We start from the raw sequence: 27,671 nt of genomic DNA, 5'->3' as shown, positions 1-27,671 counted from the left end.
GCTTTGTTGTTCCTTCTTCTTGATCTTCCTTTACCTGTTCCTTTATGTTTTAATTTGCTTTGTTTTTCCTTTTCTTTTTCGCGAGACTAAAATAAAATGCTCTATTTATTCAATCCCCTAAAACCACTTATAAAAGCAGTTTTTTAAATCTCATAATAATTCATGAACAAATTTGCCATTGACCAATCATTGTTTTGTTATATAGCTACTCTAGTAAACCAAAAGATGGCAGTATAGTGTCAAATTTTGCTTGAGTACTGGGCGGTCGTAGTTCATTTGACTTGTCCATCCATATTTTTACATTTTAAATTGAATTTATATAGGTTGTATTACCTATACAAGCAATTAAAATGTCTAAAAAGAACTCCACCAAGGTTTAACTCTTAGCAGAATGACTTCCTGCACTTAAGCATGTTTTTTTGTTTGTTTGTTGTTTTTTTTATCACCCAATCGACCCCTGCCCTTTCACAAGACCCCCTTCTAAAATATTTACTTCCTAATGGCTTCTTGCTATTTTGCAGCGGCGCTTAAGGGTCACTGTTTCTTAATTCCAAGTCACTAGGCAGCTGTGTCGTGTTTCTTTACCGTTTTCCAGTGTGAGGGAAGCGCTTATGTCATCCTGCGGTGAGGAAGCAGTCGGTGGGAACAATGGCTCGTTTCATTCTTTCTCTTCCAAAGTTTAATTTGTCAAATTGTTTCTTTATTATGGTATGAATTATTTAGTGGATTTGACGTGTGCATCTTTTTTTTTTTTTGCCTTCTGCTACGCTTCTTGTATAGTATGTAGTTTTCAGTCAGGGGAGTCCAGTGAAATACTAGTTTTTTTCCCCAATACAAATGGGTTTTAAATGAGATTTTTCATCATTGTTGAAGATGAGTTAAAAATGTATATCTTCTGCTTTTTTACAGGACGATTACATCTAACTAAGTTGAACGTGTATTCTCTTCAAATACTTCAATTGTTGTTCGATGGGCATCTTTTTATTTGTTTTTCCCAATTCTGTTTTAATTATATGGGTAGGTGGTTTATTTTAGTTCTATAATTTTATTGTTTAAAGTCGTTATATTTAGTACTTTGTTCCTTTTGTTTTTAATTTTAGATTTACAGCTCGATCTTTGTTTTTTTATTTTTCCATTATTTTATGGCATGCTGTTTTTGAAGTTTCCCTTCATTTTATTTGTTTATTTATGCTTAGCCTTTTTCAATGGCACGTGAAGAATTCTGCCCCAATGATGTCATCTTTTCTTAGTGATTTAATTCTTAGGTTTTTTTTAAAGCAAGTCCCCAATCTTGCCAATGGATCCATTGTGCCGCGTTGCTTTAAATCTCATTCATTTTTCTTCTGAGAACTGTTGCATGGTTACGTGTGTGTCTGTGTGTGTGTGTGTGTGTGTGTGTGTGTGTGTGCACATGCTCATTCATTTGATTGTACTCAATTCTCTCAGCAACGTTTCAGCTTCCTAACTATTTCTCTTTTCTCCCATCGTTCTCCTTCCTCCCACGGCAAAAACCCCCTCCCACGCCCTCTCCTCCCCCTGGGTGTTGCCATGGAAACAGAGCTCCTCTGTCAGGTGGCTCAGTGTTGTTGCTCCACGATTTGCTCTGACAATGCATCTCGCTGAATCACCCCTGTCACGTGCTTCCGGGATTGGTACCCCCTCCAAAAAAGTGGACATGTAAACACCCTAAAATCGTGACGCAAAACGAACTCGTTGCTCCCAATTGACAATAATAGACGTCCATTTCAGTAAAACTGGCTATGGATGCTTATCTTTCAGTGCCATTGACAGCAAGTAAATTCATTTTGGGCCAAAAATAAACTGGTCTGGCCCTTATGAGATCTAGTTGGCATTGATGTGGCCCAAGAACCAAACTGGGTTTGACATCGCTGTCCTATATAGGGGTGCACAACAGCTTTTTTGCATGGTTCTAATCAGGTGTGAGGCTGAAAAACTGCCTGGATTAGCAACTAGCGGGTCCACCAAAGGCAGCAGCTGTCTTCTGCTCGGCTAGGCCATCACGATGTGGCCCTTGGCCCCCATTGTGAAAGAGCCAACGTCATTCCTCTCAGAGGGGATTAGCGTAAAAGGATGTGTATTCGGCAAGCTAGCTAGCTACTAAGTGGCAAACATCAACAAGCAGTGTGGACAGTCTCTCTCACACACTATTAAAAAAGCATAGATTTGTTTTTAATCTGAATACAGTATAGTCGTATGCATCTAAAGATAATTACTGAAAATATAGCCGAGTGATGTAGTACTTAATTTGGACATTGTTTTTCACTCATTTGGTTTTGCTGACTGGGGTTATCATTTTATATTTAAAACTCTGACGCACTTGTTTTTTTGTTGTAAAATTTCGAAGTTTACTAACTAAAAACTAGTCGATTCGTTTATTTTCAAAGTGAAAAACGAGGTCACACACGTGAGGTCAATGTAATTAATCAGAGACAGTTTGTCAAGCGGTTTGTGTTTATTATTGAAACTAAAATAACACATCGATTGCTATTTTTAAAATAAGGTTCTTTTGTATCCCAAAGCCTGTGAGAATGAGTTCATTTGGCGTATTTCGAGGTTGTATAGTGGAAGAGCCAAACCGGAAGTCGTGCCTCATCTTCCTCCCGCTAGCTTGTCTGGCAGGCACCGACATTCGGGAGCAGCTACTCACAGCCAGGCTGGCTCACACTGCGTACTTAGCGGGGATGGACAAGGAGCTCGTCGGGCCGTGAAGAAGGCGTATCCGGGCGGAGTTGGAGGAACACGCGTGGGGCGGTGGACTTCCAAACCTTAGGAAAAGGACCCCACGAGGCAGTATCTCCTCCGTCAGCCGTCGTCGTCATGACACCAGTCCCGCACTGAGGTGAGTGAGCCCCGCTTTCATGTGCCAGCATCCATCCATCCATCTGTTCTTTCATGCTGTCTGTCATGTGTGATGTGCGAGGGGGGGGAAAGCCATGTTGACGGCTTTATTTTGGCGTGTGCGACATATCGGACATTTTGGACAGGCGCTTAAGTCACTTTTGGAGGCACCGAACGAGGGAGGGGGTTATGGGTCTTCTTATAATCCGTTTATCAGTATTTAAAGAGGATCTCAGAGCCTGCCCCCTGGCTGGTGGTGGTGGTCTTGTCCGGGTGGGCGTCTGCATGGTGTTGTCTCCAAAGACTGCCATTCATCTGCTGCTTGGATGTGTGAGCCATTGAAGAAGAGCAGAGGCAGCCTCCATTCATGAAGTCCACTATTGGCACCGGATCTGCTGCTTCTGCTGGCTGGCTGGCTGGGCTTGCTATTGACTTTCTATCGGGTGTCTCCTTGAAAAGGCCCCATTACCATTCGGTGAGCCAGAAAAAGGCCCCTCGGAACAGGCTACAGACTCGTCTATTGTCATTCAAATGAGGAAAAATTGAAACAACTAGATAGATTTCCAATCTTAAACTAAAAGGGAATTTGATCCGTCAAGATCTAAGGTTCTGCTTCTTCTTCCAGTTGCATGTTGCTAGGTAAAGTTAATTGGGCTCGGGTAGAATTGATGATATTCAGGAATATTTCAATCATGCTTACAGAGAGAGATTTACATGGTATGAGGTAACTTATTCATGTTCACTAATCTATGTTGGCTACTTATTTATATTGATTATCTATCTGTGCACTTCATGATCAAGCTTTAAATCTCATTACATTTTTATAATCTCAATAAAGGCATTTAATTCAATTCAATATTGGCTAGTGTTTCAGTAGTTTGGAGAGAATTCAGGCCTATTTAGGTTCAAGGAGTATTTATAGCATATTTAGGGAGTTTTTTCCCCCTTTTACATAGTATCAAAGTATGTGATGACTTTTTTTGTTTGAAAATACAGAGTTTTCGAATATATCCAAGTCTGTAAGACTAATTGTAGATGGCAACAAATGTCATTTTTATGGGGATACTTGCTGTCAAAAAATGAGAACCATCAAATTAAATCATTAAATTGTGATTCAGAAACTATACGCCTCTTTAAAATGTATGTTCTAATATTATACTGTATGTTTTCAGAGAGTATTTTAAACCACTTCTTACATAGCGATTTATCTCCTGGTGTTTTACAGGTTGCCATGTTCATTCATGAATATACAGACAGAGGATTTGAGATATGAGTGCCTTGAGCTAAGAGTTCAGTTAGGGAACGTATTGTATGTGTTAAATTTGTGACAGCGTCATTGATTCTACTGAGCATTTTTGATGGTGATGTCGCAGGTGTTTCTAATGTTGCGTGGAGTGCGCGCGCCAAAAAAAATGAAAAGCTTGAAGAGGTGTCACGCTCCTAGTGTATTTGGAGGTCGGTGGTCATCTGTGAAATTAGTTAGACCTGGTGGGTGAGTGACAGGAAATGGCAGTCAGCGATGGAATGTGCGTCTCCCACACGTTCTCCGTCCTTTTATCGCTTGATGCCATATGGACGCCTCGGTCTTGTTTAGTGATGGCGGAGGCTCGTCGCCGATCTGTGCGCTCGGGCGTCGCCATCTGGGAAATGCATACGTCTTCACGTGAGTTTTCCTATGAATGATTGCTCTTTGTGCGGTGGTGTCGTCGCAGAGATTTGTCCAGTTCGGATCGCCGTTGTTTGTCGGCGATGTTGGTCAAGAACAACGGCGTCGACGAGTGTTAGATAAATAAATAAAAGCTGAAGGTTGAGAAAATGCTCCATTGTTCCAGTGCTTGTATTGAAATGCCATTGCTATTTATGGAGAACAAGAACCAGGGGGGGAAAAGATGGAAAACAGATTTTACTGTAAATATGAAAATGCTATTTTTGAAAGTGGAACATTTCCAGGTTGATGTTGTGTCAATGCCTTTTAGATGGGACGATGACACTTGAAAAATGAAATGATTTTGAGAAAGAAAGAATGAGTTGGAGATGCTTCTTGAAATTGTTTTCTGCCATTGAGAACAACAAATGCCCAATGCCTTTTGACGGGGAGACTAAAGATCGCGATAAATAGATTGGGCATTAATAGTAGCCAATAAGTGCAAAGTGGAAAAAAAGAAGTGTCACAAATGTATCTGCTATTGACAATGATAGATGTCCAATTTGCTTAAACTGGCTGTGGACGCTCGTCTTTCAGTATCATTGACGTTTGACACCACTGCTCTAGGAACTTTTCTTCTCCCTGCCGTCCTGTCCAGGCCAAAACGTCTAAGCCTCAAGGGTTATCAGAAGTCAGTTCAAAGTTCATTGGAAACAAGGCGGGGCAAGGGGCTGTTACTTCTGATCTGAAGCCTTTGACGTTCTCCTCAGTCATGGTTTTTGTCCCAACGCCACACGCTCCCACACTCCCACAATCGTTCCTAATCCGATCAATGTTGCTCCTCGTGTTACCGGCAATTCATTGTTTTACTGCGGGAGTGTTTTGAGGATGTTTGTGTGTGTGTTTGTGGCTCGACAGCTGTTTTGTCCTGAAATGTCCTAACTCCGCAGCCCTATTTACATCTTATGTAAGAAAACATCCTTAATGAATTCACTGTGAGATTGCGTGCCGCTGTGTACTGTAGTCACCGTGTTGTGTTGTTGATGCATGTGCGCGTGTCCTACGGGCTAATCTTAGCAAACACGGACGGACCCAAAGCGCCTGGGGGGAGCGCCCGATGCGGCCAATCATGCTCATTAGCTGATCACTGCGGGAGTGCTGTTGGCATGAGGCAGCTTGCGGGGGGCGTGTGAAGCACTCGCTGCCGTGTCTTTGGTCGAAAAGCGCATCCGTCGCCAGAAAGTGTGAATATTTAAGAAAATAGATTATTTCGGTGACCCCATGGCTAGCGACCGGTCTTGGGTGTAGTCTGTCTTTGGCCTGAAGTCAGTTGGGGTAGGCTCCAGCACCCCGTGACCCTGAGATGGCCAAGCAATGTTTATTTATTTTTTTCTAATCCGTAGGCCCGAAATGATCCATTTTGTTTTCAAATCAAGTATTCTACTGAATAATGGTCTTGAAAATGTATCTTGTTTTTCAATTGCTTTGTGGTTTATAGAATGATAGTTAGAGAGAACGCATGACTGCAGAAAAATTGCTGTGTTATTAGATTAAATTTTGCAGATGGGCTTGGAAATGTTAGTTGAAAATTAGGTGTTTTAAAAGTTGGTTTTTTTTATTATAATGTATATTCTGAGAAGAAGAAAAAAACAACAGTTATAGCAACAGTCTTTTTTATTCTGACAAAAAAAATCCGAAAATGATCCCTATTTCAACCTTTTTTTTTTTGGTCAAAATGTTTTTTTTCAATATCAGACTGAAGGGTGTGGACTACTTTCCTGTTGGTTTAATGTTAGCTTCCTGTTTTAAGGTCAGTTCTCTAAGCTTTTATGAGTACACATTTATACTGACATCACCCAAAAAATCCAAGAAAATCCAATAACAAACATGGATTTCATCCCTCTTTTCCAGGTCAACACATTTTTGTTCAATATTGACGCGATGAACACAACATGGTACATTTCCATTCTTGTCCAAAATCGAGCCAATTTTCCCATCATTTTAATTTTAATTCCAAAATAGTACGTTATAAGTATGTTTTATATCACCGTATTTTCTCGCATATTAACCGCCCCACGTATAAGCCGCACCCTTAAAATTTCTCTCGTATATGATTCACAATGTTCACCTTGATATTCATGGTTTTTAATAGGGTGTACAAATGTGTTACCTTTAAGAGAAAATCTTAAGAGAGATCATTTCTGAAAAACTATGAATACAAAGTATCAACTGCTGGATTGCACATTCCAAAAGGGTATTGCCTGCACTTGGACGAATTAAAAAAGATTGTCACGTGAGCAGTACAACCAGGAAGCGTGTCAGTAGCGGTCTAGTTTGCCATCCCTAGATAAGATGGTCCCCCGCCCCCGAGTGGGCAATGGCAGGCACAAGTGAGTTTTTTTCCCACATTTTATGCAAGACACGGTTCATTATTTTTCTTGAATTTCATTCATAGACTTCAAAATGAATTTGTCTTGCGTTATGGGGTATCTTGTCCTTGTCACCTTGTAGTTTTGTGCATGTCAAGTCTAATTTGTGCACATATAAGCCGTACCCTCGACTCAGTCATCATTTTTTTAGCGACAAATACGGCGTATACGCGAGAAAATACGGTACTTCTCCCGCCCCTTAATACATCTCCTCCGGATTGGCAGATTCTCAAAATGAGGGAACTCGGACTCCCATTCACAAATATGTGATTGGGACATTTGCATCGCGACAGGTCAGCCACTGCTGGTGCCGTTTACGAAGCATCCCGTTTGTCACCCTTGAGGCGAAAAATCGGATTTTTCCACTCTGCACTTTAATTCCTCTCCTTCCTTTCTCAGTTTACTGTTACACTCGCAACTCCCAAGCATCTGACAGAGATATCAAGCCCTCCTCACCCCCGGGGTGGGGGAGACGAGAAGGGGAAGGCTCAGTCGTGGTAGATCTTAACAACAGATAGGGACGAGATAACGGAAGGAGGTTTGGCTCCGGTGGCCTTGAGGTTTAAAAGCGGGGGCGGGCTGGGGGGCTTGGCGTTTCTTCCCGCCTCCACACACACACATATACACTCGCTGGATTGTTTTAGCAGCTGCAGCCAAAACATGGAAGCCGCCTTCCCTTGGCTCCTTCTTTCATTCATAGGTCCTCCTCCCGACTGTCAATCATAAGGCCGAAGCGTGCTGAGGCCGAGCTGTCCACTTCCTCTCGTCCCACGGCTTCAGTTTCATGCTGACTCTGAAAGCGTGTGTGTGTGTGTTTTAATTCTTATGGGAGCACATCCTCATCCGTGCAGCTCACCGTTCTACCTCTGGTGTTCTTGTTGTTTTGCTGAATGAGTGGAAAGTTGGCCCGGTGATGGTTTTTAAATAGCTGAATAGATACGGCCTTGCTGAATGAATGCAGATCATATGATGGGTTCATTCATGTAGATGGTGAAGGAATCGTATATTTATGGAGTTCGGACACCTTAGGTTGACTGAGGGAAAATATACTGATATTTTCCTGGAAGGAGACATTACACTGGTCAAGGGAAATATCAGTATTGTGCTTTATCAATGACTCTGATCGGAATATTAATATAATAATACCATATAATTTTTTTTCTGCCACATATAATAACCCCTTTTGTGTCACGTCGATGTGGTGCTGTTTTAATTTTTTTCTCTTTTTTAGGTACGCTTACATAATTTGTTTACTTTTAAAAAATCCATCAAGAACTGTGATTTGAATTTATTTGGATGATAAGCTATTTTTCCCCTATTACGTTACATATGTTAAACATCATAACATCTTGTAATGAACAATATTCCTTAGAAGCACTGTAAAAAATACCTTTGCTACATTATCGTGTAAAAAAAGGATTGTTGGGGAAGGATGCTTGAGTTGGGTTTTATCTTTTTCTTTCTTCACTCAATTCCAAAAAATGTCCTCATTTTTATTGTCGTGGAAACGGCCATCCCATTCCTGAGTCAGACAGGTGCTCATATCTTGACGCAATCATTAACTTAAATGGTTCGAGTGCCCGTTGCCGTCAATGGCAGCCATCGAGTCAGCAATCAAGCCGCTTCTCCAAGAAAGTCCGGCACTGTCTCGCACGTGTGTCGTATTTCGCATTAATGGCCTTTCACCACGTGTGGAATGTTTGTCATCCCTTTGTGCGCGGGGGTGTACGCGCATGTGTGTCGCCGAGCCTGCCTACTTCCTTCTTGACTTTCTTTCATGTTCATGCTTCACAGAAACAAATAATAGGATCAACATGTGTGTTGCGGCGCAATGCTTCTCTGCAGATGTGTCGCTATCGCTGGTGTGCAGACCAACAGCACGCGTGACTGGAAATCACGGTGTGGAGACCAATCGCATTTTGGGATTTTTATGCTGGTCTGCGTTAGACCCCATGAAAAGAGACTGTTGCTAAAATTAGTTTATCTTCAATAGGATGTCTGAAGTACAGCAAAAATCCAATGCTATCCAAATTTGCAAGAATTTAGCAATTCAGCACACAAGTAGTTATCTTCAAACATATGTATTTGGAAAGAAATCATGAAAATGTCTTTGGATAGTCTAAATGTCTTTAATTCCGCATCTTTAAAGTTGTTTCTCCACGAGCGTGAGAAAAAAAAAATTATGCAACCATCGATAGCCAAAATACTGGATGATCATGTTAGCGGCTAACGTGGGTGGCTAACAGCATACAGCAATCTTTACAGATCATATGCATGAAGTATATCTACCGGTATATCGCGGTTAATGTAGACCAGACATGGCTACGATAATCGAAAAATCATGAAGTAGGGTCACCCCTATTATAATTATCTTTTTATTTTTCTTCAGTGCTGAGTCCTAGTAGCAAAAGTGGCTTTTGCTTGCGAGTTTTAGCATGGATTTTCACATTTTTATGAACTTTTAAAAAATTAATAGCAGAAAAAAAATCACGAAAAAGTGATTTTGCGATAAGTGAAGTTGCGATATTTGAGGGAAGACTGCATTTGCCTTCATTTTACGGCTACTAGCATTCGTTTATTTTTGCTAAGTATTTAGTATTGCCATTTGCCAGATTCATCAATCAGATCAAATCTAGTGTAATTGGTTAATAAGCGGTAAATTAATTGGTTAAACTTTGTGTTTTGTTGGTTGCAACGAAATCTAGGACCCTCTTGGCTTTTCGTGGCATTGGTTTGGCTCCCCTGCTCCGGTGGTCGTGGAAAAAAAAAAAGTTGTCTTCAGTTTTCATTTTAGAAACGACTAACACAATTTTTTCTGGTCAAAGTTTGTCATCATCACTGAGTAAGATGGATGACCCTCCAAGCGTCCTTTAAAGTCCTCTGACAGAACCTACAGTAATCCAATCGCTTGTGACCAAAGTCAAGCTGGGCACGCTTTGGGCCACACCAGACGCTGGCGATTTCCTTCACGGTGGCGCCGTTTCCTCGTGTTCTCGTTCCCATTCGACCCAATAAAACGGCAATAGTAGAACAATAACAGGAAATCAAAGGAGGATGGAAAGAGATGACATGCGTCAAAGATTTAAAGCTACACCATTCTTTATTGGATCCAGACCGACATTTGTTCTCCATTCTTTCCTGTATATCAATCTTAAACCTTGTCCTCTTCTTCTTTTCCCCTCTAGCCTCTCCTCAGCGGATTGGCATGGCCCAGTGATGAACGGAGCGGCGGCGCCCGGTAGCCCGGACCTCTCATCCTCGTGCCCGCTGCCCGACTGGCGAGAGTTCTGCGAGCTCCACGCCCGAGCCTCGGCCGTAGACTTCGCCGACAAGTTCCAGCGCTTCCTGTCGGAGAACCCGTGCTACGACTCGCCCGGCGCCGACGCCAGTTTCTCTCAACACTTTGCCCGCCACTTCCTGGAGTGCTTCTCGGCGGCCCTCAGCCAGGCTCGGGAGAAGCGCTCGTGCTCGCCGGGGGAGGACGGCTCCGCCGTCGCGCCCAAGTACGGCATCGTTCCTTTTCTGGGGATCCAGAGCTGCCCCTTGTCCTACAGCCACGAGCTCTACCAGAGACGCAAGGACGCCGGGGCTTCCAGCGAATCCCTGGACAGCATGGACAGCGGCGGGGGCGGCGTAGAAGCCGGGGGAAGCGGCGCCCGTGGCTCTCAGCCCGCGCACAAAGCGCCCGCCCTCGGTCAATCCCGAAGTTCCGAGGACGTGTCGGCGAGCCGTCCCAAAGCTCGCTTCAAGAAAGGCTTTTCGCTGAGGAACATGAGCTTATGCGTCGTGGACGGGGTGAAGGAGATGTGGCATCGCCGCGCTTCCCCCGAGCCCGACGGTCCCTCCGCGGCCAGGAAGCCCAACGGAACCGCCGGAGGTGAGACGGCAACGACGATGGCAGGGGGAGAAAAGTGGTCCCAAAAACTGAGACTATCCAGAAGCTCCCAGGGCCACAAGGCCGAGATGTTGGAGATCCAGAGGGAAGGGGCGCTGAGGTACATGGTGGCCGACGACACCAACTGTATGGGCGCCGCGCAGTGGCAGAAGTGCCGCCTTCTCCTGAGGAAGAGCAAGAGGGATGAAGGGGCCGACAGGTTCCTGCTGGAGTTCTACGTGCCGCCAAAGGTTCGTGGTCACTAAGGTTTTATCAATCGTCGCGTCGCGCCTTCCAAATATCAGATGAGGAATAGGCTAGTGCTGGGGTCGGGAACCTTTTTGACAGCGATAGCCATTAACCATTCATATTTTCAAATTTTATTCCTTCAGAGCCACACTCGGTAAGTAAAAAAAATACATGAAAATATGTGCGTTTTTTTTGTTATTTTGTCACTTTTAAAGGACAAAAAAACTCTGAATTATATTACGCTGTTGCAAATTAATGAGTATCCACTCAGAAGAGTCTTTTTTTTTTTTAATTCATTTATTTTCTAAACCGCTTATCCTCACAAAGGTTGTGGGGGTGCTGGAGCCTATCTCAGCTGACTTGGGACACCAGGCAGCCAATCGCAGGGCACGAGGAGACAAAGTACAACCAATCATAGCCAGGTTTTGGCAACCAGCTAGCCTAGCATGCATGATTTTGGGACGTGGGAGGAAACCCACGCAAGACCGAGGGAGAACATGCAAACTCCACCCATGAGGACCCACCTGGGATCGAACCCAGGAGCCTAGACATGTGAGGCAGACCTCGCTCAGAGCCCTATGCACCCATAAAAAAGCCACGCATGGCTTGTGTGCCATAGGTTCCCTACCCCTGGGCTAGTGCAACAAAAGAACTGATTGTGGGATCTCGAAACCAAAAGGTGTCAGTAAGTTGCAAAAATTGCCACCACTCTCGCAGAAAATTCCGATCGCTTCCTCATCTCGGGCACACGGTGACAACAAAGAACCAAAAATAGTCGTATGAGTCACCCGTAAAGGGAACATGCGATTGTTGTTCCTCAGCACTCTCACACGCGGCGTTCTATTATCGTCCACATGTGAAAAAAGAGCACTTCCATAAACCAGGAGAGGCTTTCTTAGCACTGTCCTCTTCACATGGCGGGCGGGAGCGGGAGTGCAAACTCAGCGGTGTCGGATGATTAAAGTGACCAGCGCAGTCTCCTTCCTGGCTGCCGCACGATGACACAGCAGACGCCCGCTGACCGCACACACCCTGCTGTCCCATCAAATCATTGATTCAAATATTGATGGAGAAATTAACCTCCTGCAAAAGTCTGAGGTCAGCCTCAGATTTTTTTCTGTGTTTCAACACAATCTTGTACTGTACACTCCGCTTAGTGCAAACTGTGTCACTGAGAGGGGTATAGAAAATGTTTTACTCATTTTAGTCCTGTGCATGTGTGGGTTTTCCCCTAGGTGCTTTCCCCCCACGCTCCAAAAACATGCATAAGAGTTCAGCAGACTCCAAATGATCTATATAGGCAAGTTTGTTAGAATATTTAGCATAAATTTGGCAGCCAGTATGTGGTGTACTGTGCCTCTAATCACATTTTCTCAAATGACGACGTACTAGTTAAAATAGGTGAATCACTTTCCAATTTGGAAAAATTGACTTTTGTCATGTAATGATTGCCATTCCCCTTATTAAGCGATAAAAAAAACGCACAAATGCAACGTGGCACATATTTACTCACGTAGAGAACCCTTAAAAGTCGCAAATTTTCTCTAGTGGATGGGGTGCCCAATCAGTATGCACTAAATTCAAGATTCTGTCGATGTCGCTGTATGATGCTGACAGCTTGACTGTCCGGGTACATTGCTTGCTCACCCGCTATATGTATATAGTGAAAAGGGAATGTGCATACGCATATCATGCTTAGAGCATGACAATATTAGCAAGATAATCTGGATTACAGACGAAATGGGTCAAACGAGATCGTTTTTTTACAAAAAAAACGTACTTAAAAAAAATCCCGTACAAAAATAGTTCTCAGCGTACACAATTTGTAATGATCAAAAAACTTATAAAATATGAGAAAACATAAATTGACAAGTATGCTTTTAAGACTTATGTTTAATCAGCAGTGGTCATAAAACCCAGAAGTGAAAGTGCCATACGCAACGGATTCGTTTACATTCTCTGTGAGTCTTAGGTTACTATTTCCACCACCTCAAAAAAAGGAAGAAACCAGAAAAAGTAAATATCTCGGACCGGTTAGTTGCGCTACCTTGTATGCTACTTTATTTCCTCAGAAACAGGGAGGGGGTAAGGGGGGCAACATTGGTCGCCTCAGGCTTACCGGTAGCGATTCATAAGGCAAGTTTACGCTAGACATGTGATCCTCAGACAGGAATTGCGGGTGTGGATGAGGGCCAAGATCAAGACGAGAATGCTGTTACTCCAGACAGATCAGCTGATAAGCCCGAGCAGACCATCACACACACACACACACACACACACACACACACACACACACACACACACACACACACACACGCACACACACACACACGTAATGAAAGACCCCTTGGATATGTTCAGATTATCCTTGGCAGAGGGCAAACAGAGTCTCGGCTCTTTGATCACATGATGTAAACGCTTCCTGTTTTGTGTCTGTCGCAGTCCAATGATGGCGTGAAAAATTGGCCTCCCGTGTTTGAGTGCTTCTCCGACTGGGGGCGGGGGGTGTGGCTGGACACGCCATGACTCATTTGGGCCCTTAATTATCATGCATGAAGGACCATTTGGAGGCCTGCTCACCATACAACTAAAGACAGGTCGCCTAATGGTTATGTTTGAAACTCTATTTTAACCTTAAGTATGGTGTCTTACTGTGAAAGAGTTATTTTAACCTTGGATCCTTGTCAATTGTATGTTCTAAAGCGCTCTTATTTTGGGCTACTAGTATAGAATTGAACTGCTAATTAGATTATCATAGCTATTTTCCTGGAATATGTTGCATGCACCGGATGCTATTCTCAAAATAAACCCCTTTTTTTTCAATAATACATCATAAGAAAAAAAGATGTTGTTACAGAGGAGTTTCTGTGTGTCAATATTCATTTTTTTGAGAATTAAATTGATGCTAATTTACAAATGTTTTTAAGGAATGGTATATGCAGTTTTCTGGTTTAGTTTTACAGTTTAGTTTATCCAAGTGGATTAAACCAACAATGCAAATTATAAATGACCAAAATATTTTTTCTGTTCCTTCACTTTTGACTTAAATGTACCTTTTCTTTTCCATGTTCAGTCTTCAAAAGCCAAGGTGAACATCCCCTTGACAGCTATTGTGGAGGTGAGGACCACCATGCCCCTGGAGATGCCTGACAAAGACAATACGTTTGTCTTAAAGGTAAGAACCGAACAGACGCCTACAAATGAGATCTTCCAGCACATGTCCAATTCTGACTTATGACTCCGTAGGTGGAGAACGGGGGCGAATACATCCTGGAAACCATCGACTCGCTGCAGAAAAACTCCTGGGTCGCTGACATCCAGGACTGCATAGACCCCGGGTAAACCTCAATCTAAATATTTGCTCCGAAAGAAAGCAAACAAAGGGGGCGTAGTGATGAAACATACAATCATTAATCATCCAATTAGCAAAGCTTTTGACAGGCTTCCTTTACACAAACACACACAGAAATGACTGAGATTCCTGCTTGTTGACGACAAATTAGTAGGTTGTTTTTTAAACGATCTGTCGTGCTCGTATTCAGGGACAGCGGCGACGACATCGAGCTGGCGTCGTGTCCGCACGGTCAGGTCTCATCCAAAGACTCCTCCATGGTGGCCTCCTGCAGCTGCGAGCTGCTCTCCGAGGGTGAGCACCGTCGTCAAGGTTGGCTCGTGCCGTCGTTTGTCTCGTAAATAAGGAAAAACTCTTTTTTTTAGGCTTGTACCGAGCTCCAGAGAGATTATGTGTGGCGGCAGAGCATTACAGTGCCCCATCAGTGCGTTGCAGGGAACCCCCTTTCACTCAGCATCCATCCCATATGCCTTTAGAGCGCTTCCTCCAGTCCCCAGAGGCCCAGAGCTCCAACAGTGCAGCAGGTAATCATTTGGAAATTTGCTCTGGACTAGGGCTGTCAAATATACCAACTACTAAGTCAGGGGGCTTTTCTTTCTACTTTGTAACCCTTTCTTACTATACATACAGAATGAAATACAGTAATCCCTCGAATATCGCGGCTTCAACTATCACGTTTTTTTGTCAATTTTATTCTTTTGCAAGTTCATAAAAATGTGAAAATCCACGCTGAAACTCGCAAGCGGAAGCCACTCCCCTTTCCTCCGCTTGCTACTGGAACTCAGTACTGATGTAAAAAATAAATAAACTTTAATTTCATAAAAATGTGAAAATCCACGGTGAAACTTGCAAGCAGAAGCCACTCCCCCGTTCTCCGCTTGCTAGTAGGACTAAGCAGTGAAGTAAAATTTTATGTATTTATATATTTAAATAGTGGTGACCCTACTTTGCGGTTTTTCATTTATCGCGGACATGTCTGGTCTACATTAACCACGATAACCGAGGGATTACTGTACACACATTTGTTCTTCAGTCAAAATGGCGCCCCCAGTGGCAGGCAATGTCGGTTAGCCTCAAAATGACCCAAAACCAAAAGGAAGTAACCTGGTAATTGGCCAAAATAATTTCAGAAGAGCTAAAAAAATCACTGTTTGGCAGGAGAAGGATCGAAGGAGCCCGAGGGAGACGCAAGCCTCACCGGTTACCCGTGGTTTCACGGGACGCTGTCGCGCGTCCGTGCGGCTCAGCTGGTGCTGGCGGGCGGGCCGAGAAGTCACGGGCTCTTCGTGATCCGCCAAAGTGAGACCCGGCCTGGCGAGTATGTGCTCACGTTCAATTTCCAGGGCAAAGCCAAGGTGAGGAATGACATGTGACAAATGTATAGTGTGTTTCTTCTATTTTAGCTTTAGAATTCTTAAGGATATAAGTCTTCAATTCTCTTTTTTTCTCCTACATAATCATCAATAATAGCTAATATACTACAGTATCAAATGATGGAAAACTATTTACAGATGAATGACACAAAAAATATACAATGATTTATGTGGTCTTTCCAATATTTGGCATGATCACAAGGTTTGAAAAACCAAATTATCGTTTGATTTTTCTCAGCAGTAGCATAATATGCACAGTAGGGTCACGCGGGGTAGAGTAAGACAGTCAATCAACGCTAACATTTACAAAAATAGAAGCAATGACGTAAATTTGCTTGACCTATTTTTTTGGAAAGCTGCCTGATGCTATCAAGTCTGGCATATCATGGGATTCGCTATTTCTACCAAATCTGATTTTAAATTATATGCCATTCATTGCCGGTATGGGATAAGAGAAAAATGTTTTTAATTTAAAAATGAAATATTTTACTAGTTTTTCTCTTAGGAATAATACATTTACTCAGAAGCTGCCTATTTGAGCATTTTGTATATCAATTATTTAGAATTTGAAGTATATGGCGTATAACTCTTCAATTCTAGAACGACCCGACCCGACATTAAGATGAATTATTACCATAATCATGATATCGCACCTGTGGTTTAAGCAAAGAACGACTCCTAATTGTTCACGCAAACGATCATTAAGTTTAGCTCATAAAAAATGGGAGCAAAATATGTTTTGCATCTGTATTTTTCTCCCTTCTCACTCATTTCCAGTCTTATTATGTAACACGTTTCCTGCTCATTGCATCCTGTCAGCCAAACGTGTGCAGCAAGCCGTCAGCTGGCCCAGCGTGTCGCACGCAGTCGCGCACGCACGCACGCTTCCGTCCGACTCTGACCCCTGTCTCACCGCGTCGGCTTCAACTATTCACTGAAGCGAACCGTTTGTTCTCCTTCCCCACCGCAGCATTTGCGTTTGTCGGTCAACGACAACGGGCAGTGCCACGTCCACCATTTGTGGTTTCACACCGTCTCGGACATGCTCAGACACTTCCACGCTCATCCCATCCCGCTGGAGTCCGGAGGGTCGGCGGACATCACGCTACGGTCTTACGTTCAAGTGCAGAGAAGTGCCAACGCAGGTATGGACAAACCAAACTTTAAATATGAATGCCAATACTGCATCTGGCTGTACTTGTAGGGAAATTACATAAAGACTGTGTATATTAACAAAAGTTCACTTCATTAAATGTCACTTTTTTAAAATATATATTGAAAAAAACAATTATTGCAGTGCGGATGAAATATAACTAAAAGTCGTTGCTGAATATGCTAGTTAGTAGGGTACTGTATTTTCTCACATAAGCGTATTTGTAACACACAAAAATGATGCCTGAATTGAGGGTACGGCTTATATGCGCACAAATTAGACAAAACGCCATAACGCAAGACATTGCGGCCGATACGTTCTTTTATTTCAAAATAGAGAAAAAATAAACCGATAAAACGCTAAACAACATTTGAAATGTGAAATTCAAGAAGAAGAAAAAAAGTATATTGCATAAAACGTGAAAAAAATCACTTATACTTGTGCCTGCTATTGCTCGATCAGTGCGCCGCCATCTTACCCTAGTTAAACGTGACGTGTTCGTATTGTTTACCATGTCAGCACATCCCAATAGTTGTTCATGCTGATCGAAGATCTTGCAGTCGATCATTAAAATATCAGATGCGTGTCAAATCGTGATCAATTTCAAAACCTTTGCAGAACGATTCGACTTGCAAACGGGATAGCAATCAAACAAAAACAACTACTCACATAACACTTCAACCAGGGCACGTGAAACAGCTCATTTCTTAGTGGCCAAGTTCAGGCTGGAAACTTTTAAGAGGTTGGTACAGAACCTTCTCGCGTGTTGTGTTCTCTGCATACAAGTGAACGGGGCTGAAACTCCATGAACCTGCACCGCATGGACCCTCCGCACTGGCACGCCATGAATACCCTCCTGTACGGGGGAGTGAGGGGGCGATTATACCGCAACGGCCCAAACTCACCGACCCAGCCCTGCTTCGGTGGTCATAAAGGGGCCCACTGTGTCGCACATAGAGCCGGGGTTTGATTCCGCTATAAAAGGCGTTATTGATACACTGCTCAGGCACCGGTGTTGCTAGAGTCACTGAGAAAGGATCATAAAATAATGTCCGCACTGTTTGTGAAAGAGAAGCCTTGTGCTCAACGAGTATCACCGAGACGCGGTAAATCCTGAATTTTCATAGGGAATCACCCCTGTTGCGAATCGTGAACATTTATTAGTTGGGTAGACCAGGGTTGGTTGTCACACTTGCTTTAACTTGTGGTGTTGCACAATGAGTATTGAAATTACTAGAATTATGCCCATGAAGAAAAAAATCTGTTTTCTCACAGTTCCTGCCCTTATTTCTCATCATGATTAAGACAAATTCTAACTTTAACAGTAGATTTTCATTCAGAAAATTGTCATCATTTTGAAAGACAATCCCAAATGGCAAGTGAATTGGGAATGCACAGAAAGCAGCCATTTACAGTACAAATCCAGGCAAAACAAATCAAGATATAAATGTTTCTCCCTTGACAATAATTATTATAATTAGTGGATTTGGCACTACCTTGTGGCATTCTAAGGCGCTACAGTAAGTAGTTATTTGTACTTGTATTAACTGATTAACACGTTCCAGTGCCATTGACGATGCTTGACGGCCACCTCATTTTGACTAGGAGGACTTACGCCGTCAACCAATGGCATCATTTTGTGAAAATTTCATCAGGCGCAACCTTAACGTATCTGTTCTAAACGATCCGCAGAGGTGAGCGTGCCTCCACTCATCACGCCGCCCAGGGCGGACGCCAGCTGCCGCCCGGACTCGGCCCAGTCGGCCCCGCACCCGCCCGGGATCTCACCCTCCTCCGGGCCCGCCGTCGCCGCCGCCGCCTCTGCCGACACCCCGCTCTCCTCCAGCGCCTCTTCCTCGCCCACCACCCTCCCCTCCCTCTCTCGTAGCGACCCGGGCACCGGCGGGGGCTTACAGAGCCGCAGCGCCAGCTCGGAGCGCCTGCTGGAGGCTTCCGGCGGCGCCTCGGAGGACTACCACGACCCCGACGGGACCCGACGGGCCCGAGCCGTGGAGAACCAGTACTCCTTCTATTGAGCGTGCCGCGTCGTTTGTTTGGGTTATGACGGCGGTTTCCTGTTTCTCTTGATTCGAGAGCAGCGGCGACTTGGCCGGAGCGCGCAGCTGCGCTGGGCATCGTGATGAGGCGCGACAAAGGGCTACGCTTAGATGACACTCGAGGATGTGCGTAGGCAGAAAGAGCAACAGGAAGTGACCACCCTCTTCTCACATGGCTCCGATTGAGCTCATCCGACACCCGAGTTGGAAATGAGAACAAGGCCAGGCTCATGTTTGGAAAGCTGCTCCCAGTCCATACGGGGTCTCATCCTCCCCCCCGAGGCAATCTGCACACACATAGAGTAGGATCTGAACACAAAAGACGGGTTTCATAGAGGGTCTTTGCTGCTTTTGAGAAAACTGGGAAGTCAACATTTTGGGCCTGGGGTTTTGTCTTTTTACCATCGAAACATTGGCGCTTACAGACAATTTTCACGAGGAGGTGAGGTGGGGTCCTAAACCATCATAGACGCAGGCATCAAGGGTCAGACAACAGAGTTATCATGTGAACCTAGTTTAAACCAAAATCCCCCAAAAATTAATTTGGTATTTTTATTTGGTCGGAAACCCAACCTCAATTGACAAAATTATTCACCTTAAATGTCCAATTGAAAATGTTAAAAGCAACACTAAATGAACCTCGTTTGTTGACATTCTGGAAACAGTACAACTTCACTGATGTTTTTTCTAAGCTAAAATGTAAGCATTTTTTGATAAGCACATAAGACTTTTCTTTTGTTGTTTGACAAATAAACAACAAGAGGCCTTTGGCAGACCAAAACGAGTACAAATACTACAAATTTTAAGTGCAATTTATCCCTCAATGAAATAAATGTAAATGGCAACATAGCAATGCTCACCACAACAAAGATGCAAATCGTAATTTTTGGGTTACCTCCAAAAATGTGCAACTTGCTAACTTAGCAAATCAACCACACTAATAGTATCAATTACTAAAGTTTAAACCTCGTCTTGCTTGTGTATAGAATTGTAGAGAAACCAAGTGTTTGAGTCTTTAGGTCTTTATTTTTTTACAAAAAAAAATAGTATGCTGTGTAGAATAACATCCTATATTTTTTACATTCCTCTATAGTATATTAGATCTAATATATATATTCCAAAATATTTGTATCATTAGAAATGTAATATATAAGAACATATATTCCTTTATATTGTAGCTCTCAAAAACCCAATCTATGGAAAGGGCAGCTTTCCTGGTGCAACATTTCTTTTTTCTCCCTTCTAAAGGTAAATATGTACGAGGTTTTAATAAAATAGATGGGAAAATTACCAAACTTTTGGGGTGGTAATTTGTCAAGTTGCGTACAAATTCCCAGTTTTCTTGAACGCAGCAAGAAAATGAATCATGCATTTTTCTACAGCAATTTGCAATGGTTTTAATTGTGAAGCAGCAGCATAATATTCAAGGTGGCCACCATTTTGCTATCCCACTGGCTTTTATTATTTTTTTAATCCACGTGAGTGAAGGTGTGGTTCTGTAAATTCATTTTTTTGTGCCAGCTTGTCATTTTGGGTAAAGTGTACCTTAGATATACTGTCCAATCCATTTGACTAAGGGAGGGTTGGCTGTAAATGGCCACCATTGAGTCAACAGGAGGAACATATCGAGAAGATGTCCAAATGGCCACCCGGCAGCGTTTTCCAAGACAGCCCAGCAGGTTAATGTGCCAATTTAAATTCTATTTTTGGAAACAATATTTCGTGTTCCTTCGCTGTTGTAAATTTAGTTTCTTCTCTTTTGAATCTTATTGTTGTTCGAGGGCCCCTTCTTACATATCACAGACTTCTCACACGGCCCAAACACATTATTTAGCGTAACAAAAAAATATTTTTATTAGTTTTCTGGCTGACATTTTGAGTGTGTGCAGCCTTGGAACCCCTTTGTTTTGGTAAAGATTCAAAGTTGATTTGTTTCCGTTGTCTGACCGAGTTTTGAAGAGTCTGTGCAATTTTGTACAAAGTGACGTATACTTGACATGCTACTTTATATTTCTGTGAATAAAATGTGAACAAACTATTTAGATTCAGGTCACTTCTTTAGAATAGCTACATAACTTAAGGTCGTAGTTAAATGGTCATATGAATGCAAAATTTTGAAGTAAAATCCCATTTACTAATCCTCTTTTGTTAACAGAATCATCACTTTTCTGCACGGGGGTGCTGGAGCATATCCCAGCTGACTACATCCTAAACTGGTAAATAAGACCCAAGGTACTTTTTTATTATTTAAAACCACAATGTACAGAACTTTTCAGACATTGGATGCCATTCATTTATTTCTTTTTTGCAGGAATAATTACACTTTCATGATACATTTATACAGTACTTTATTCAAATAAATGGAAGGGATTTTTCAAGTCTCTCTACTTGGCATCGGCAAGTACTTTGTTGAAGACTAAAACCTGAGCTGTCCAAGTTGTCCTGCTCATATTTCAAGTTTGTGTGATGCTCATGAAGAGGATGCCCGCTGCGAGCATTAACAAAACCGCCGTCCCGTCGATCATCTTGTATTCCCTCCACTTGCGCATTTTCTCCTTGTGGGCTTCAAGTTCCTTCTCCTTCCTGGCTCGTAATTCTCGCTCCCGTTGAAGCTGTTCGCCGTAGTGGGCCTGGTAGAAGGCATCGAAGTCGTATATGGGCCTTCCTCCCGTTTGGGAGAACCGCCTGGAGGTGGTTTGCTGCTTGCTGGATCTGCTTGGGGTGTCTTTGGATGGGGGTCTTCCTCCACCGTGGACATCCGTCGTGGTCAGGATGCCCCGATCGTACTTCTTTCTCAAAGTTTTGTTGCCCAGAATCGTGTAGGCCTCGCTGATATCGGAGAATCGCACAGCGGATTCCGCATTTCCAGGGTTTTTGTCCGGGTGGATGATGAACGACTGCTTGTAGTAGGCTGTCTTGATTTGGGACTGGGTTGCATTGGGGGACACTTTGAGGAGGTCATAATAGGCCATTCTGTTTCTGTGCAAGGGGGCATCTTTAGAATCCCTCGCCCAGCTGTAGTTTCTGGATTTAAAGGAGAAGATGCGCCGTTTTTCTGACTTATTGACCCGGGCAATGCAGTATGCTCGAAGCTGGTGGCTTAACGCAATGTGGGCGTTAAGGTGCCCGCGACCAACACCTTTACTCCCGGAAAGTCTCCAAGGTCCAAGTAAGGAATTGCTTGAACCGTTCACAGTCTCTTTGGCACGAACAACAAACCTTGTAAAACGAGGAGAGTGGACGTCCAAGCAAGTTTTAGTCACCTGATAAGTTCTTTCAGCTGGCTTGACTTCTATTTTGGGTTCTGGGTTCATGCATTTTAGCCGAACGTCGCCTTCATTCCACGTTAAAATGTCAAGATTCCGGCATGCTGGAAAATAGTCCTTTTCACGCCACGCTTCACCAGAGTACACCGGTCGACTCTGGCCGTACCTGAGGGTGGAAATCCGGCAGACTCCGCCGCCCAGCTTGTGGGCGACCTCCGCCATTTCCCCTTCATTGAACGGGGAAAACAAACCCAACTTCCGTCTACGTCATGCAAAATACACCAATAAGAATCAAGGATGACAGCAAAACACAATTATACGATTAACCAACTACAAAACAGTCTTGTTAAGTCACCCTCGACTATTAAACATGTTATGCTACCGTATTATTTTGCATATAGGTTTTTATACCTTATACCTAATGCGATGTTTTGCAAAACAAAAATAGTTTGCACACACGTAGAAAATGAAAAGAAATACCGCTAGATGGCACAATGCTGATTTTCCTTTTGTAATTTGTTCTAGTTAATCACCGAAGAAGAGCTTCCCTACTCGAGCAGACACATGCGTATAAAACGACGAATTTGTTTTTGAGTATTAATCTACATTCACGTATTTTTTCCGGTTAATATGAGCTCCTGTCGACGACCGGAGCACACTGCTCCTGCGGATGTGGTCAGTTCTCATTTTCACTGTTTGTCGCATCTTAGTTAACAGCCTCATTTGTAAACAACGCGAGTTTTAATTCTGTGTTCTTCATTACGTAGTTCTACAATGCTGATGAGGCAAAGAAGTACACTCAAAAGTAAGTCTAAATGTTTGATGTTATTTAAGAAAGAAATCTATTGTTATGGTCTACAAAATGAGGTGTGTGTATGAAGAAATGACTTCCTGAGGCCAGAAGTCAAAGATCATACGCGCATTTAAGTCTGTTTATTTTGCTGTTTGTTAGCTCTCGAATGATTGAGATTCAGACTCAGATGTCGGAAAGAGCCGTGGAACTTTTGAACCTTCCGGAAGGACAACCGAGCTTCCTGCTGGACGTGGGGTGAGCCATTCATCCACTTTTCTCACAAGGGTCGCCGGGGGTGCTGGAGCCTATCCCAGCTAACTACCGGACACCTGGAATCGGTGGGCAGTCTAGGAGACGGACAATCATTCGCGCTAGTGGCGATTTAGAGTGTTCAAGCATCTAGCATGCATGTTTTGGCGGTGTGGGAAGAGACCAGAGTACCCGGGGAAAGTCCACGCAAGCCCGGGGAGAACATGCCAACTCCACACAGTGAGCACCGACCAGGGATCGAACCCACTCAGACGGCGGAATGTTACGTTACCGTACTTTTCGATATTATGACACTGAAACATCATTTAATGGTGAATTAGTTAATCAACCGTAATCATTTGAGTTGCAAAGGGGTCATCGCTATCTCAATTTTTTCCCCAGGTGTGGTTCGGGTCTAAGTGGTGACTACCTGACAGAGGAAGGCCACTGCTGGGTCGGTGTGGACATCAGCACGGCAATGCTAGGTTAGTTTTTTGGCACTCTTCATTGCCCCAACATAACACTCCCACTTATATGTTAAAGAATAAAGAAGCTTTTGCAATGTGACAATTGTATGCGTCTGTCAGATGTGGCACTGGACCGAGAGGTGGAAGGAGATCTTCTACTGGGGGACATGGGCCAAGGGATGCCCTTCCGTCCGGGAACCTTTGACGGATGCGTTAGGTACAATAATTTTTGTCATTTTCATTTATGTATCTGGACTGTTTTAATTCAATAGATTTTTTTTTTCTTCTCTCCCTCACAGTATCTCAGCTCTTCAGTGGCTTTGCAATGCTGACAAGCGCACGCACAGTCCTCCAAAAAGACTCTACGCCTTCTTTAGTACTCTCTATTCTTCTTTGGTTAGTTCAATTCAGTGCAATTGTACGGGTGGGTGGTTTTAAGACGGTATTAAGCTTGCAAAACATCATTAATAATTTATCTTAACGCAACAAATTGCATTGTCTGTGTAAATTAAATACCTTGCTATGTTGTTGAACTCGGTTTCCAATTGAAAGAAGTGTGTCCTTAAATAGATGCTGGAATTCCCAGCATGCCTTGCTCTGGCCATTGGTAAAGCGTTATTAATGAATGCGTTTTGCTGATTTTGTTATTGGCAAATTCTGTCATACTCGTCGTCGCTATTTGTGTTCACCGGTTGATAATGTATTCATTTTTCATTAAGTGTTTGTTTAGTTTATGCAGCAACATTGTGTTTGAATTTGTTCTCATTAAAAGTACCACTCCTCTGTTGATTTGGGATATCTAAGTTTTATTGCAAGGCGCGTTATTAGCTTTTCAGTATAGTGTACTGTTCACATAGATGGTCTAAGCTTAATGAATGAGGATAAATAGTCTTTGCGAAGAATGTGCCTGCTTTTGTTAATAACCTGACACAAACGATTATCATGGTCTTACGGTGTTCTTTATATTGCAGTCAAGGGGTGGCCGGGCTGTTTTTCAACTCTACCCTGAAAACTCCGAGCAGGTAAATGAGCAAAATGTTTGTTAGTGTTTAAAAAAAATGTTTTCCTGTTGTAACTATAATTTTTAACTCCCCATTTGGTAGCTGGAACTGATCACGTCCCAGGCCATGAGGGCAGGCTTCAGCGGAGGGATGGTGGTAGACTATCCCAACAGTACCAAGGCCAAGAAGTCCGTGCATTATTTGTAATTTGTGTGAATCGCTATTGTGTCTGACATTGCGTTTTGGCAGGTTCTTCTTGTGTCTCTTTGCTGGCATGACTGGCGTCTTGCCCAAGGTCAGTTGCAAATGATCAATCAGGTCATGTTTTAAAGTAGTGCTCGGCAATTAATTAAATTGTCAATTACATTTACAACCCACCTAACAGTTGTACTTTATAAACTTCAGGGTTTGGGCTGCGAAACGTCGGAAAAGAATGTCTCCAACCAGGTCCAGTATTCAGGACAAAGGTACAAAGATACACATGCACACAATGACTCTTGTTTACACAGATGCAATAACCTGCTTATAACAAACACATTAGTGTGTCTATTGGATTAAACACTGGAAAGCATCCAATCTTCTTATCTTTTTTTTAAAAATGATGTTAAGATGCCACCTTCGGGGCAAATGTGCACCGTCAACACATTATTTAATTGGACTTTTTCCCTAGCAGATACCTGCGTAAATGAATTTGAGCAGATAATTTGTGTGTGTTGAAATATGAGCTTCTCTCATGGTTTGCTTTCACGCCCATTGCGGTTTGCCCTTCGTCGCACTGATGAGATGGGCCATGTGGAAACAACAATGGAGAGCAAAAAGCCACTTGAAGCATATTTGGCTTCCTGTTTACTTAACATTGCACAGTGCCTGGCTGTTTAAAAATGGTTCCCTGTCACGTATTCCAGTTTTTAAAAAATGATAATGGTGACCTCCGCCCTTTATCTCAAGTCTAATGGAAGGCTGTTGTTGTTTTTTTAAATGCCTAGCCAAAAAAAATCAACGTGTGGGCACACAAGTTCTTTTTCTAAGCACACCTAAGCTTTTTTTCTCTCTCTTTTATATATATACATACATACATATCATTTTCTGAACCGCTTTACCCTCAATAGGGTCGCGGGGGTGCTGGAGCATATCCCAGCTGACCACACAGGTGGACCAACCTGGATTTAAACCCAGGTCTGAACTAAAAAATACAATACAAAATATGCATAACATTTTAAACAAATATACAAGAAAAATGTAAAAAAAAGAACATTTAAATCAAGTGTAAACAAAACAAATGTCAGTGTCCACAATAATAACAAATTACTAGTGGCGATTTGACAGGCTCTGAGCCTGTAAAGAGCATTAAATACAACATTTTGACATGCGTCACATGGATATTTTATGTGTAAATGCTAATGTTTTTTGTTTTGTTTTTTAAATCAATGACAATGAAAATATAGCATTTAGATCTGGGCTTGAGTTGCGAGTCAGGTTGAACTGTACTTGCACTCATCAACCTGACAAGCCCAGAGAAAACAAATCTGAAAGGTGGTCGTCCCGCTTGACGTGAACCTCTTGTCCTGTGGGTTTTCCTGCTTTTCACACGGGTTGAACCGCACACACTAAACCCCTAATTGCCTCCACTCTGTCCTTGCACAGATGCCGCTTCAAAAACATGAAAGGTAAATCGGTAAAGAAGGGCCGGGATTGGATCCTGGAGAAAAAGGAGAGGAGACGACGACAAGGACGGTATGGACAACTGCTCCTTTTCCTCCATGTACCTACAGTACAGCTTCAAAAATCTGTCTCACTTCTTTGTGTAATGTTGTCTTTCAGAGAGGTTCGGGCGGACACCAAATACACAGCACGGCAGCGAAGACCTCATTTTTAGCTGCGATTCATTCAATAGCCAATCATATAAAAATGCCATTTGCAGATACTGTCTGACCATAGTGGACATCTTATTGGGCTTTCATCCTTTTGAAAATGTTAATTATAGACACCTCTGAATCAATCCCAATCACTGAGCCTGGAGAAAGGTGATTAATCACTAAATCAATCCATTTGTGTTGATAACAAAGAATCTAATTTTTCAACCATGGTTATTTATTGCCACAAATTAAATTTAAATCTCGGCCGAGATAAAGAAATGTCTTCCCTAAATCATGCAACGTACTATGTATATACTAATATACTGTACTACTAAAATAAATACTTTGTTACTACTCCCAAAATTGAACAACCTACACTCATACATTATATTATGTTGTCAAACTGTGTTACTATAATGTTCTCTTCGGACTATATAGCAACCATATATTTTTGGGGGAAATCAGCCAAAGCAAACTGTTATTGTCAACTACACAAATGTTGACTTTTTTTTTTATCGTTTTGCACCGAATATTTCCAAGCATTTTTTTTGTCTCGGTTCTATTCAAGAAAAATGTTGGATCAGCATTGTCTTCAGTAAATAAATGGATAAATATCAATATACTACATCTTGTGGCTTCAATGATACACCAGTACGAAAAAGTTTGGTCAAGTCAATTTTGTCATTTATTCATAAATCGTGTGTTTGCACCTAATTTTCACATTGAAAAATGAATGTAACCTTTCAGAACAGAAGTTTCCCTGTTGGCGACCAATTGGTTAGTGTGTCGGCCTCACAGTCCTGGGGTCGAGGGTTCGATTCCTGGTGGGTCCACACTGTTTGGCATTCGCATGTTCTTTCTGGGCTTGTGTGGGTTTACTCCTGGTACTTTGGTTTCCTCCCACATCCCAAAAACATGCATGCTCGACTGCTTGAACACCAAATTGCCTCTAGGTATGAATGTGTGCGTGTATGGTTGTCTTTCTGTCAGTCCTCCATTTTTTTCATCTCGCAAAAATATAAAACAATTTAATTTCAATTTAAAAACT

The 27,671-nt window shown here is 42.7% G+C and overlaps 3 protein-coding genes across 4 annotated transcripts; 2 read left to right on the top strand and 1 right to left on the bottom strand.

Moving 5' to 3' along the window:
- Positions 1-845: 845 nt before the first annotated feature.
- On the top strand, positions 846-21,029 carry sh2b2 (SH2B adaptor protein 2). 2 transcript variants are annotated; one of them, XM_077611072.1, is made up of 10 exons: positions 846-1,572; positions 2,584-2,860; positions 10,119-11,058; positions 14,130-14,231; positions 14,303-14,394; positions 14,599-14,702; positions 14,774-14,932; positions 15,567-15,763; positions 16,752-16,926; positions 18,627-21,029. In XM_077611072.1, the coding sequence occupies exons 3-10, from the start codon at positions 10,150-10,152 to the stop codon at positions 18,968-18,970; spliced, it is 2,082 nt and encodes a 693-aa protein (XP_077467198.1). In that variant the 5' UTR covers positions 846-1,572; positions 2,584-2,860; positions 10,119-10,149; the 3' UTR covers positions 18,971-21,029. The 2 variants fall into 2 exon arrangements, with proteins under 2 accessions (XP_077467198.1, XP_077467196.1); XM_077611070.1 differs by lacking the exon at positions 846-1,572 and having other exon boundaries at positions 2,263-2,860.
- A 241-nt stretch (positions 21,030-21,270) lies between these two features.
- On the bottom strand, positions 21,271-22,533 carry dnajc30b (DnaJ (Hsp40) homolog, subfamily C, member 30b). The gene has a single exon (XM_077611073.1). The coding sequence runs from the start codon at positions 22,477-22,479 to the stop codon at positions 21,445-21,447; it is 1,035 nt and encodes a 344-aa protein (XP_077467199.1). The 5' UTR covers positions 22,480-22,533; the 3' UTR covers positions 21,271-21,444.
- A 133-nt stretch (positions 22,534-22,666) lies between these two features.
- Positions 22,667-27,248, top strand: bud23 (BUD23 rRNA methyltransferase and ribosome maturation factor). Its single transcript, XM_077611074.1, has 12 exons — positions 22,667-22,932; positions 23,025-23,062; positions 23,210-23,305; positions 23,702-23,784; positions 23,887-23,983; positions 24,066-24,162; positions 24,738-24,788; positions 24,870-24,955; positions 25,017-25,062; positions 25,173-25,234; positions 26,412-26,501; positions 26,589-27,248. Exons 1-12 carry the CDS (start codon positions 22,888-22,890, stop codon positions 26,641-26,643), a joined length of 846 nt encoding a protein of 281 aa, XP_077467200.1. The 5' UTR covers positions 22,667-22,887; the 3' UTR covers positions 26,644-27,248.
- Positions 27,249-27,671: the final 423 nt, after the last annotated feature.

Source organism: Stigmatopora argus, chromosome 10 (genome assembly GCF_051989625.1).
Source record: "Stigmatopora argus isolate UIUO_Sarg chromosome 10, RoL_Sarg_1.0, whole genome shotgun sequence".
NCBI lineage: Eukaryota > Metazoa > Chordata > Actinopteri > Syngnathiformes > Syngnathidae > Stigmatopora > Stigmatopora argus.
The sequence above is the reverse complement of the archived record's forward strand: the minus strand, read 5'-3'. Positions and strand labels throughout refer to the sequence as shown.

Bases quoted from the DNA above. Each gene is read 5' to 3' on its own strand.
- dnajc30b (XM_077611073.1), bottom strand. From the start codon at position 22,479: ATGGCGGAGGTCGCCCACAAGCTGGGCGGCGGAGTCTGCCGGATTTCC.
- bud23 (XM_077611074.1), top strand. From the start codon at position 22,888: ATGAGCTCCTGTCGACGACCGGAGCACACTGCTCCTGCGGATGTG. The intron at 22,933-23,024 runs GTCAGTTCTCAT...TTCATTACGTAG, and splicing joins ACACTGCTCCTGCGGATGTG to TTCTACAATGCTGATGAGGC. The intron at 23,785-23,886 runs GTTAGTTTTTTG...TGCGTCTGTCAG, and splicing joins CATCAGCACGGCAATGCTAG to ATGTGGCACTGGACCGAGAG.
- sh2b2 (XM_077611072.1), top strand. From the start codon at position 10,150: ATGAACGGAGCGGCGGCGCCCGGTAGCCCGGACCTCTCATCCTCGTGC. The intron at 14,703-14,773 runs GTGAGCACCGTC...TCTTTTTTTTAG, and splicing joins CTGCGAGCTGCTCTCCGAGG to GCTTGTACCGAGCTCCAGAG. The intron at 14,933-15,566 runs GTAATCATTTGG...ACTGTTTGGCAG, and splicing joins GAGCTCCAACAGTGCAGCAG to GAGAAGGATCGAAGGAGCCC.